At 44.6% G+C, this 11,573-nt stretch overlaps 1 protein-coding gene across 2 annotated transcripts in view; it reads right to left on the bottom strand.

Annotated features, from left to right (window-relative positions):
- Positions 1–1,219: 1,219 nt before the first annotated feature.
- Positions 1,220–11,573, bottom strand: part of EMB2083 (AAA-type ATPase family protein) — an 86,080-nt gene continuing 75,726 nt past the window's right edge. For both annotated transcript variants that reach the window (XM_087398445.1, XM_087398446.1), the window contains exons 11-12: positions 2,380–2,436; positions 1,220–2,111 (exon numbers count right to left, since the gene is read on the bottom strand). In XM_087398445.1, the coding sequence (XP_087254571.1) occupies positions 1,908–2,111; positions 2,380–2,436 (261 nt within the window). In that variant the 3' untranslated portion in view covers positions 1,220–1,907. The remainder of the gene's footprint in view (positions 2,112–2,379; positions 2,437–11,573) is intronic.

Genomic DNA, 11,573 nt, shown 5'->3' with positions numbered 1-11,573 from the left:
TTAACGCCCATAGACATTGCTCTGTGGTCCGACTCGAGAGACTCATCTTCAATCATGATGTACTCAATCGTGTGCTTTGCATGTGAGTTTGTGATCGCATAATCAACTGCACTTGAACCTTGAGCCATTTTGCATGTGTACCCTCCTGTTTTTTAAAATTATGTTGTGACATTACATGTTTGTAGCCCAAAGCATCCACACAATGTGAGGAGTTGCCTTCCCATATGATTGATTTCCCCAACATCATTTAATGTCCTTTTCCATCATCTTCTTTCTTCATTATCTTCTTCTATTTCATCCATCCATACTGAGTCCCTTTCCTCGGCTGTTATGATGCCTTGCATTAATGCTGTTCATGCATTGAAGTCTCGTGCAAGAATAATTGTACTCTCTTTAGAGAACCTGGCTACATCCTCCCCTAAATGCATGAGGGGGTCCTCTTGGGATATGTTGCTATTGTTTTTGTATATGGGTGATTGTGGAGGTGTAAAATAACACGCTCCCATTTTGATATTCCCCTCCTTTGCCATGATATCCAGCCCCATGTATTGTTTATATGGGTCTTCCTTTACAACCTTGGTTGTTTTTCCCCACGCCATTCTTATGTAGCATGCTATCCCACCAGATCCTCGTCCACCTATGTGTGTTTTTGCATTCCAGATTGATGTTTTTATGAATCCTTGAATTTCTGGGGATGTGTTGCCTTCATGCTCCCATGACTCCAAAATTACAAGTATATTTGTCTCAGCTATATCCTCTTCTAGTGCAATGACTTTCTCCATAGCCCATCCTCCTAAGTTCCATACTTTGATCCTGAGGGTCTGGAGTCCCTATGCAAGAGAGAGAGAGAGAGAGAGAGAGAGAGAGAGAGAGAGAGACTTTGCAAGGCCATAGGAAACCTAAGCAATGGGATGAAAAAAGACAGCACTGTATGAATTCTAATGATGAGATAAACTAAAATAGGGGAGAGCACTATAGGACATGATTACAAATGAAAGCAATGATCCCCTAAATGCATCCAAGACTAAAATGAAAACAGACATAAAGCAACATTTTTACAATGATAATGCATGCAAGAGGAATACTGCATAAAGGAGACATTGAACAAAGACATGGAGCACTGTGGAAAGCTGGTAGGGACATAAAAGAGATCATTGCATGTCTTTTAAAGCAATCCCAGCACGTGAAATGGCTGGGTGTTCAGAACGCTTAATGAGAAATATCAATTTCATTGCAACCATGCCCCAATCGAAGTGGAACTACAAACATTAACATATGTAAATCATAATTTGGGTCAGGTGAAATGGCAAGGTAGTAGGACAATGAAAGCCTCCAATTAGAGAAACAAAGACGATCTATGCTTACATCGCCGTTCAAACTTCAGTGGTATATTTCCCACGCAAATCGCAAGTGACAAGACCCATCTGTGAAATCTCCTTATTCCATGTCTTCAGAACATTTAGAAGTTTTCTGGCAATCCTCTATGAGAGAATGCTATGATGCTATTGTCCATGTCAGAGCCTGCTTTAGCAGAACGTGTTTCCAGAGATATTCTCAATTGAAAATTTTGCAGTTGTAGACCTCGACGTCCAAAGGATATCATAGCTACCGCACAGCATCAATGCACAAGGCACGGGGCACCATTTCTTCACTCAGAGCAGTTATTGCTCTAGAATCGGTCATGAGGCAATGTTATAGTGATTAAAATTACTATGTTGTGTGCCACATTTCTTCCATACTTATTGCACGACGAATCAGAATAATATGAGGATATCAAAACATCCATAAAACGGTTTCTCTAAAAGTTCTCTTCACATTTAAATGCACTATGTTACAAAACTGGCCCCCCACATGTGCGGGGAGGCTGGATAGTACAGCATGCGCCCAACCTGGCAGGTTTGAGCAGGTCATCCAGTAGATCTTCTTTTAGAGAACATTTCCTCCTGGAATGCCTCAAGCTGCTTGTTTCGGATATCTGTAAGCTGAGGGGGAGGTTCTTCGACAGTACCATATTGATCTACCAAGTCCCAAAACTGCTCCCTTGTAATACTCTTAAACTCTATCAGTGTATTCACCAACTTATCAACTAGAGTTCGATTCTGCTGCAAAATCTGCCAGATGTTCCCAGAAAATCAGGACAGTCTCTAAGCGATATTCAGTCATCTAGTGTGTGCATAGTTAATATGACAAGTCATACATGGCTGCGGATGTGCTGGAACACACACAATGGATAGAAAAGACATATCTTCTCTCGAGTATACAAATAGCACATGCAAAGGTTGGCAAATTTCACCCCTTTCTTCTCTCTGGAAAAACAAAGGGAAATGGAGTAGGAAATAATAGGCATAAGCAGAGCAATTTGAAGATTCAGAATTTAACCTGCATTGCCCGGTCGTAGCATGACTCCAGTATTTTTAAAGCCTCCACATCAATTTCCTGCAAAATACATCTTCAGTCAGGTTTACTCTGATTTTACTGAGACATATAAGCACGTTTCTTCAATTAATCTTTTACTCTATATTCAAAGCCCTAAACGATTGTCTAGCCTTACCATCAAGGCTAAACCAAAGAATAACACCTTAATCTTAGCTCCAAAAAAAAGAATAGTTGGAATAAGAAAAAGATGGTATCAGGTGGGGGTAGGAAATAATATCCACTTTCTTCAAACCTAGAATGAGGTCGAGGTAGAGCCTTCGTAAATAGATCTGCCAAGTTGTCTTCAGTGGGAGCATAAGACAACAGAATATCACATGCTGTTAATCGCTCTTTGACATAGTGATAGTGAACCTCAATATGCTTTCAAGCTTCCGAGCAATAGCCAAAGTACTCTGACTATCAGTGAAGATGACGGTAGGAGCAGTCTTACATGCATAAAGATCTGCAAAAAGCTTCTGAAGTCAAACACACTCCACTATAGCTGTAAAGGCTGTTATGTACTTAGCTTTACAGCTAGAAGTAGCAACTGTACTCTGCTTCTTGCTGAACCAAGAAACACATGAAGTACCAAGCATGAAACAGTTGCCACTATGTGACACACGATCGTCTGAATAACTAGCCCAATCACTATCAGTGAATCCATGCATGACAAGTGAAGTATCAGCCCCATAAAGAAGGCCTAAATGCTGAGTACCTTTGAGATATCTGAAAACACGCTTCACGGCATGCCAATGGTGCATAGATGGACTGTGCATATATCTACTCAACTGTGAGACAACATACTGTAGATCAAGTCTCGTATGGCATAAGTAAATCAAACAACCAACTGCCTGCTGATAGAGAGTGACATCACATGTACCGCTGCCATCCTCAGAAGAGAAGTGAAAACCAGGCTCTAAGGGTGTGGATTGTGGCATTAAAATGCCAATGTACTTAGATTGTGACATCAAAAGCTGTCCAATGTACTTGGATTGTGACATCAAAATGCCCCCCTCACTGCTAGCAAATTGGATGCCCGGATAGTAGTGCAAAAGACCAAGATCAGACATAGCAAATGTCTTCTGCAAATCAAGCTTAAACTCTGCAATTTGCTGAGCATGAGTCCCAGTCAGAAGCATGTCATCCACATAAAGGACTAAAATCAACAAGTCTGTCCCACGCTTGCGACCAAGTGTGAGTAATTGAGTATGAATCCTGGAATATCAAGCCCGAGGTGCCTGCTTCAATCCATAAAGGGCTTTTTTTAAGTGGCATACCTTGCTTTCAGAACCTTCAACCTCAAACCCAGGAGGTTGGGAGACATAGACCTCATACTGCAAATGCCCATGAAGGAAAGTTGTCTTGATATCAAGCTGATGTGCCTCCCAATGAAAGTGGGCAGCAAAGGCAATAACACTCAAAGTCAATGCCTTACTGTTGAGCATAGCCCTTAGCAACAAGACGGGCATTGTAACAGTCCACTGAACCATCAGCTTTTTGTTTACTTTTGTAAACCCACTTTGTTCCAATGGCATTCTTGCCAGGAGGCAAATCACACAACTCCCAAGTGTTATTCTAATGGATCAGCTTGCATAGCCTTCACCCAACAATCATTCTGAAAGGCATCTTGATGATATAAGGGCTTGTCATTGCATGCTGGAGCAACCAAAGCATAAGCAACAAAACTAGCATTCTCTTTCCGGACAGCTGCTCTAGTACGGGCTGGCAAAGGAGTATCTTGTTTGCTGTCATTTAATGTGTCAAGGAGCCAACGTGGGACCTTTTTGGGCTCCTGGATTTCAGCTCTTTCCTGGTCAAGAGCCCTGTGCAAATGGTCCTTAGCAATGAGAGGCATATCAGGCTGAATATCTGGCTGCACATGTGGCTGGCTGCAAATGACCAACAGATGGAGGAGGTACAACCTCAGAGGGAACATCATCCTGAGCATCGGATGGAAACAAAGGCATCAAGCTATCGAAAAAATCTGTGGCATCAACAACATGCTGTTTTTGACAGTCCAGCAAAGGCATAGTGGTAGATTCATCAAACACAACATCCCGACTGACAAAACACTTGCTCGTGCAGGGCTGGTAGAGCTTATAGCCCAGGCTCTCTGAGCTATACCCAATAAAAATGCGCTTGACAGCTTTATCATCCAACTTAGTGTGTGTCTACGAAGGCACATGAGCATAGGCCAAGCATCCAAAAGTCCTCATGTGAGAAATGCGAGGCTTATGACCAGTCCAAGCCTCATAAGGTGTGATAGTCTGCAATGCCTTTGTGGGACATCTGTTCATAATGTAATTAGCACACATGACGGCATCCAACCACAACTTGTTAGGCAAATGTTTGCCTTTCAACATGCACCTGACTCCATCACTGACCTATTTTTCCGCTCAGCCACGGGATTCTTGTTGAGGAGTATAAGGCACCGTGCATTGATGACGTATGCCACATGAAGCCAAAAAAACAGCAAACTCCTTTGACATGTATTCACCCCCCCTGTCTGAATTAAGGTGAGCAATGTGCAGCAGCCAAGGCAATAAAATGCTTGAAGCAGGAAGAAACTTCAGATTTGGATTTCAAGGCGAAAATCCAAGTATACCTGGTGAAGTCATCAATAAAAGTGAGAAAATAATAGAATCCCCCAAGAGCTGCAACCCTCATGGGGCCACAAACATCACTATGAACCAAATAAAGCTTGTGTGAAGCACCAACTCTCCCATCCTTGGGAATCGCAGCATGGTGCATCTTACCAAAGTTAAGGTGTCCAAACCTCTCATGCCACAAATTGGTATCTGCCATGGTAAAATCAAGAGCAAAGGCATGTGCATCTGCAAGTGCAGCATCATCATCTAAACATCTGTCACAAGTATCAAGTCAATAAAGACCTCTAGTCAATGTGCCAGTTAAGACCATGGTAAAGGCATGTGTAGCATCATACACTGCACACCTAACACCATAAAAAAGAACCTGAAGGCCACATGTAGTTATGGCTGAAATAGAAATGAGGTCCTTGCGAATGTCTGGAACATAAAGCACATCCTCTAGAGTGACAACACCACCGGAGATAGAAGTAAGAGCAACTTGCCCAATACCTTTTACGGTATATGATGCATTATCGGCACATGTGACACTGCCCCCCTTAGATGTATGCTCTAATGAGATGAATGACTTCCTGCAGGAAGTGATGTGCTTGCTAGCACCACTATCAAAGAACCAGGCATCATGAACATTTGGACTTTGTAAACCCACTTGCATGGCAAAACCTTTCTGCCTGCAGGTAGCTGCACCAAGTCCCATGTATCATTTTGAAGTAGGGAGTCCATTTCTGACTGCACGGCTTTCTCCCACTTCATTTTCTCTGTTCTTCCCATAGCTTCCTTGAAGCTGGAAGGCTCACCACAATCTGTCAGCATGATAAAATCAGCCACATTATTGGCTCCTGGAACAAACCTGTTAGGAGGCCGTTGTACACGGGTGCTCCTCCTAACAAAATGTTCCGGATTAGGCTGCTGTCTAGCCTGTTCGTCAAGCATTACGGGTGGCTGTACCACCATATTTGGCTGTTCTACAGCGCCATTTGCTGGCATATCCAATGGTGCATCATTGGCAAAATTGTCTGGCTGATTTTCAGCCTGTATACCCTCTTGGACAGGGTTATCTACAGCAGCCTGCTGCTGCATATTAATGGGCATTCTTTGCTGTCCAACATCATCATAAACAACCCTCCTGTATTGCACAGGTTGCACGGGTTCTTTGTGTACACAATCCTCTTTAAAGATGACGTCATTGCTGCGTATAATCTTCCGTTTGACAGGATCCCATAACCTGTATCCCATTTCACCTTCGTCACCGTAACCCATGAAGATGCATCTGAAAGACTTTGGCTCCAGTTTGGTGCGCAGTTCTTTGCGTACATGAGCAAAGCACTCGCAGCCAAACACACGTTAAGTGCTTATATGAAGGTGGCTTGCCAGACCACACCTCCTCTCGCACTTTCAACTCCAAAGCCTTGTTCGGCGACCTGTTAATTAGGTGAACTGCTGTTTGCACGGCTTCTGCCCAAAAACCATGGGGCAATGCAACATAAGACAACATACATCGAACTTTCTCCTGAATAGTTCGATTCATCCGCTCACTCACACCATTTTGAGATGCATTATGAGGGGCTGTGAGTTCCTGTTTAATGCCCTTAGCTTCGCAAAACTGTACAAAAGCATGTGACACATACTCACCCCCATTATCGGATCTGAGGCATTTCAGCCTGCGTCCTGTCCGATTCTCAACCTGAGCGACAAACTTCTTGAAAGCATCTAAGGCATCGCTCTTATGCTTCAAGAAATAGACCCACACTTTGCGTGTGGCATCATCAATAAAAGTAATGAAATACTTTGCACCCCCTAGTGATAGCTGTGGCATCTCACACAAATCAGTGTGCACTAGATCAAGCGGTGCTCTATTCTGGGGAGTTCTCCTCTTATGAGGAGTCATAGAATGCTTTCCAAAAATGCAATGATCACAAGTAGGCAAATCTGAAAATGAAAGAGACGGCAGATAACCCAAACGTGACAGTTCTTGCATTCCTTTAACGGACATGTGTCCCAACCGGCTATGCCACAATGAAACCTTTGGCAGCTCGGTTATGGCAACAACATGATTACCTACACTGGAAACATAAAGAGGGTACAAGGTATCACTCTTATAACCCTCAGCCACTACAACCTGGCCATCAGTAATCACCCATTTGGAATCCCCAAATGTGGTGTGGTAACCACTGTCATCCAACAAGCCAGTGCTTATCAGATTTTTCTTGATTTGCGGCACATGGCGAACACCATCAAGCATAAATATGCGTCCGTCAGGGAATACTATCTGTATACTGCCAATCCCTGCAATCTGACATGCATAGTTGTTCCCAAGGTGAACAACTCCATGAGTACCTGTGTAGGAAGTGAACCACTCCCTATGAGGAGTAACATGAAAAGAAGCACTTGAATCCAAGAGCCAGGTATGCATGTCAAGGCCATCAACAACCAATGTATGTGCAATTACAGCAGAAGAGCATAAAACATCATGTCTGTCACTGTCACTGTCCTCTGCTGCAACATTCACTGCATCCAAGTCATCTGCCTTGGCCTTGCCTTTGCCTTTGCTTCCACTGCCTGCATCCTTTGTCTCAGCCTTCTTGGCTTTCTGATCCCGTATAAACTTGAAGCACTTAGACTTCACATGTCCCTTCTTACCACAGTAAAAGCATTCAATATCCTTTTTGACACGGGACTGACTGCGGGATTTGGACTTGCCAGCAGATCTCCCCTTCTGCTGAGTCCTACCTCTTTCCTGTACCTGCAAAGCATTGGAAGACTTACTGCCCATATTATTCTTCCTGCTCATCTCCTCCATAAGGAGAGAGCTCTCCACATCAGCATACATAAGAGTGACATTTGAATTTGACAGAGTGGTCTTGAAAGTGTCCCAACTCTCGAGGAGGGTACACAACAAGAAAGTAGCCTTGAACTCCTCATCAAGGTTCAATCCCTGTGCAATAAGCTGTGTAAAGATGGCATTGAACTCACTCAAGTGTGAGGTCATATCTGTACCTTCCTTCATGCGAAGGTCGACAAGCTTCTTCAACCAATAAATCTTACTGGCTGAACTCTTTTGGGCATACAACTCTTCTAGCCTCTGCCATAGGCCATAAGAGGTCTTTTCAGCTTGAACATTGAACACAAGAGAATCAGTGAGAGTAAGCATAATAGCAGCCCTTGCAGACAAATCAAGCTCCTCCCACTCATCATCTACCATCCCAGATGGCTTGACACCCTTCACCCTTATGGGCTTAGAAATCTTCTTTAGCAGAAGTACATTCAAACACTGTTCTGCCCATAATGCATAATTGTGTGCCCCTTCCAATTTCTTTATGTTCAGTATTGAAGATTCACTTCCCCCTGATGCCATATCAGATAAGGAAAGTGCCTGACTCCTTGTAAGTCAAAAAATGACTAAATAAAATTCTGATTTCTCAGAAAACCTGCTCTATCAAGAGCCAGGGGCACTCACAATAGTGCTGTTTTTACTGTCAAAAAATCTGCAGCAAAACAGAAAATTGTCCCTCCAGTCACTGTACCTTCTGACACACTGTACCGTGCTCAAATAGGCATAAAACAGTAACTTCAGAATGCTGCAGCTGTTCCACAAGTGCTTTATCAGTGCATCATCATCTGACGAAGCACAAAACACTACTGTCCTGGACACTTCTCCCACCTCAGATAAGGTATTGCACTGATTTTATATGCATAAACCGCTTGTCATACACTGTTTTGTCCACTGAAAAAGGCTCCAAACACCTCAGCCTATCACAAACCTGCAACAAAATATGGGACAAATCCCAAGCAATCACCCTTCTGCCAAGGGGATAAAAGGCATTTGAAGGTCTCAAACAGTAACTCAAGTGCTCACAAGCAAAATCTGGGCAAAAGCCCCTTGATTTGACACCTGTACCAAGTGAAAAACACCTCAACACTGAGGTAGCATACAAAAAACAGCGCTCTCCTAGCACTTTCACCTAACAAAGTAATGCATAAACTGCCTGTGTGCACAGTGGCAACACAGATCCCAACGTACAAACACCGAAAAGAAAATCTTTTGAGCACTGTCAACGATGGACAGTTAGGGACCGAGTAAACTCGATGCGCCCTGGCCAAGCGTGGCTCAACTGAGATTTTCAAAGTGTCGTACACAGAATGTGACCTGCAAGAAATGTCACTGAGTACACTGCGGAAACAAGACCAATGTGGGCACCCTGGCTCCACACTGCCTCAAGGCATACACTGCATACACTTCCAGGCAAAAGCCCTTTGAAATTGTCACCTGAAAACTGAGATTTGCACTCAGCAAAAGCATAAAAGCCCTCTGCAAATTAAGGCATCTGACCTTCCCGAAACAAAATAACTCTGCAACCACCACACACTGTGGCACTAGTCACCTCAAGCACGAGGGACACGAGTGTACTTGCTATACCTCAAACACACAGTTTAGAACTGAAAAATTCCGGGAATGCAGAGCAGAGTGCTCTCTCTTTTCCTTCTTCCCCCAAAAAAAAATCTGTGCCTGCTGTACCTTCTATACCTGCACAGGGTACCTACTGTACCCTGTACCTGCGAGGGCATGGATCCTCAAAAAAAAAAATTCGACCTGTACCTGCTTGTCGCGGCGTCCGTACAGCTGGTACGGTACGGCTACCTGTACGGCTTCCGTACAACCGGTACAGCTGGCCGTACCTGTCGCGACTGGTCGTACCTGTACGGTTGCTTGTGCAGCCTGGTTGCGCAGCCGGTACTGCGCACTGCCGGTGCTGTGCGGTGCGCGCGCTGGCTGCGCTCGCCTGGTAGCGGGTAGCAGCTAGCTGATGTTGCAGCTATAGCTGCTCGCGCAGCTGCTCCTGCGCGCTGGCTGCCTCGCCTTGCTCGCTGCTGAGGGCACGAGGCCCGAGGGGAGAGGGAGGGCTAGAGAGAGGGGTGGACCGAAGAGAGAGGGAGAGAGTGGCTCTGATACCACTTGTGAGGGAAAGAGGGAGGGAGTGGAACGATGGAGACAGAGAGAGAGAGAGACACTAGGAAGTGTGGGTGTGTAAAATGTGTTGAGCCACACCACAAACTCAAGAGTTTTATTAGGATTAGGTATTCACCCTATGACTGTCTTAAGACAGTCATAGGGGTCATAACTTTTAAAGGGTGGCAATGTGCCTTTACCCCAACAGTCATCAGCCCAAACAAATCATCCTTGCCGCGAGTCATGGTACTGAAATTCAAGACAAATGCACCAACTGGCAAAGCAAATGAGAGAAAGGCAACCTCTCAAAATCAAGTGAAAAATTTCTGCTCAAGCTTCAAAGCTTTTTCCTGCAAGAGACTCTGCTGTCCCAAGGTGTACCTGTTGCAAGAAAAATCCCCAAAAGGCAACACAAGGCCTTCCAAGGCAACACAGGGCCTTTCCAAAATGCAAATGAAGCAAAAATTGGAAAGAACCAATGCAGACAGCTTACCCAATGATGTAGCCCGAAAGGACAGCAGTGAGACAACTCTGAATGGAGCAGAGAGTTTCACCCTTGAAGGAAAGGTGAAAATGAGAGCAAATGGCAATGTGAAATGCCAACAGAGGACTGAAAATGAGAATTACAGCAAAAGAAAGTGCTCCCACGAGGAGGAGAGCACTTAGAGAGTGGTCCAACGGAGGGGTACTCGCAGCCCGAGGCAAAGGGAAGCCAAAAGAGAAGAAATGGGCTCAAGGAGAGCCCTCCAGATCGCTCCAACAACCTCCAAAAGTCTTCAACAGCTGGCACGTAGCACAAGACAACTCCAAATGAAGAGAAAAGCTGAGAAAAAGCTTCAAATGGCTGGCACACACTTCGAGGCACATCTGAACTGTATCGAATGCTTGCTGCGAATTCCGTACAGGGTGTACGGACCACACGTGTGGTGAAATGTGCAGGAAAAACAATTCGTACAGCTCTTAAATGCTTTGACAGGTCCGTACGGCGGCTGTACTGCAGTAAATACAATAAATGCTATTGACAGTCCGTACAAATTCCATACAAGCTCAGAACAGCCTTAAATGCACCTGCAGTATTTCGTACAGCAATTAATGTGCTTCTGTCAGTGTCCGTACAGTCTGTACGGACTGTACGGCTCACGTGTGTGGAGCCACCTGCAAAGAAAAAACCGTACAGATCTGCAGCAGGGCTCAAATGCTCCGAAATTGAGTTATCTATGCAGCAGGAGCTCCTGGAATAAGTTTCTGGTGACAGAAAATCTTGGAGAAGCCCTGAATGCTCACACGTGTGGAAGGAACCTGAGAAATGATCCTACCAGCAGGGAAACGGGCTGCCAAACAGCTCCTAATGGCTCCAGGAGGACTCCGGGTGGCTGAAAATGGCTAGAGGGTGGATCCCTAACCTGCTCTGATACCACTGTTGGCTAGGGCAAGCAATGGAAGCTCAAAAATGAAGGTGAGAAGGAGAAAAACGAGATGCTGTAATAGATTGCTGCAAAACTGAGAGTGAGGCTCAAAAGGAAGCCAACATAACAAAACCCTAGGGCTAAATGCCCTAACTGGACTAAGTGTCCTAACTGACCTAGGTGGTACATGTACTAACT

This window comes from Dipteris shenzhenensis, chromosome 27, assembly GCF_047967505.1.
Source record: "Dipteris shenzhenensis isolate YYH24624 ecotype China chromosome 27, Dip_SZ_1.0, whole genome shotgun sequence".
Classification (NCBI taxonomy): domain Eukaryota; kingdom Viridiplantae; phylum Streptophyta; class Polypodiopsida; order Gleicheniales; family Dipteridaceae; genus Dipteris; species Dipteris shenzhenensis.
The sequence above is the reverse complement of the archived record's forward strand: the minus strand, read 5'-3'. Positions and strand labels throughout refer to the sequence as shown.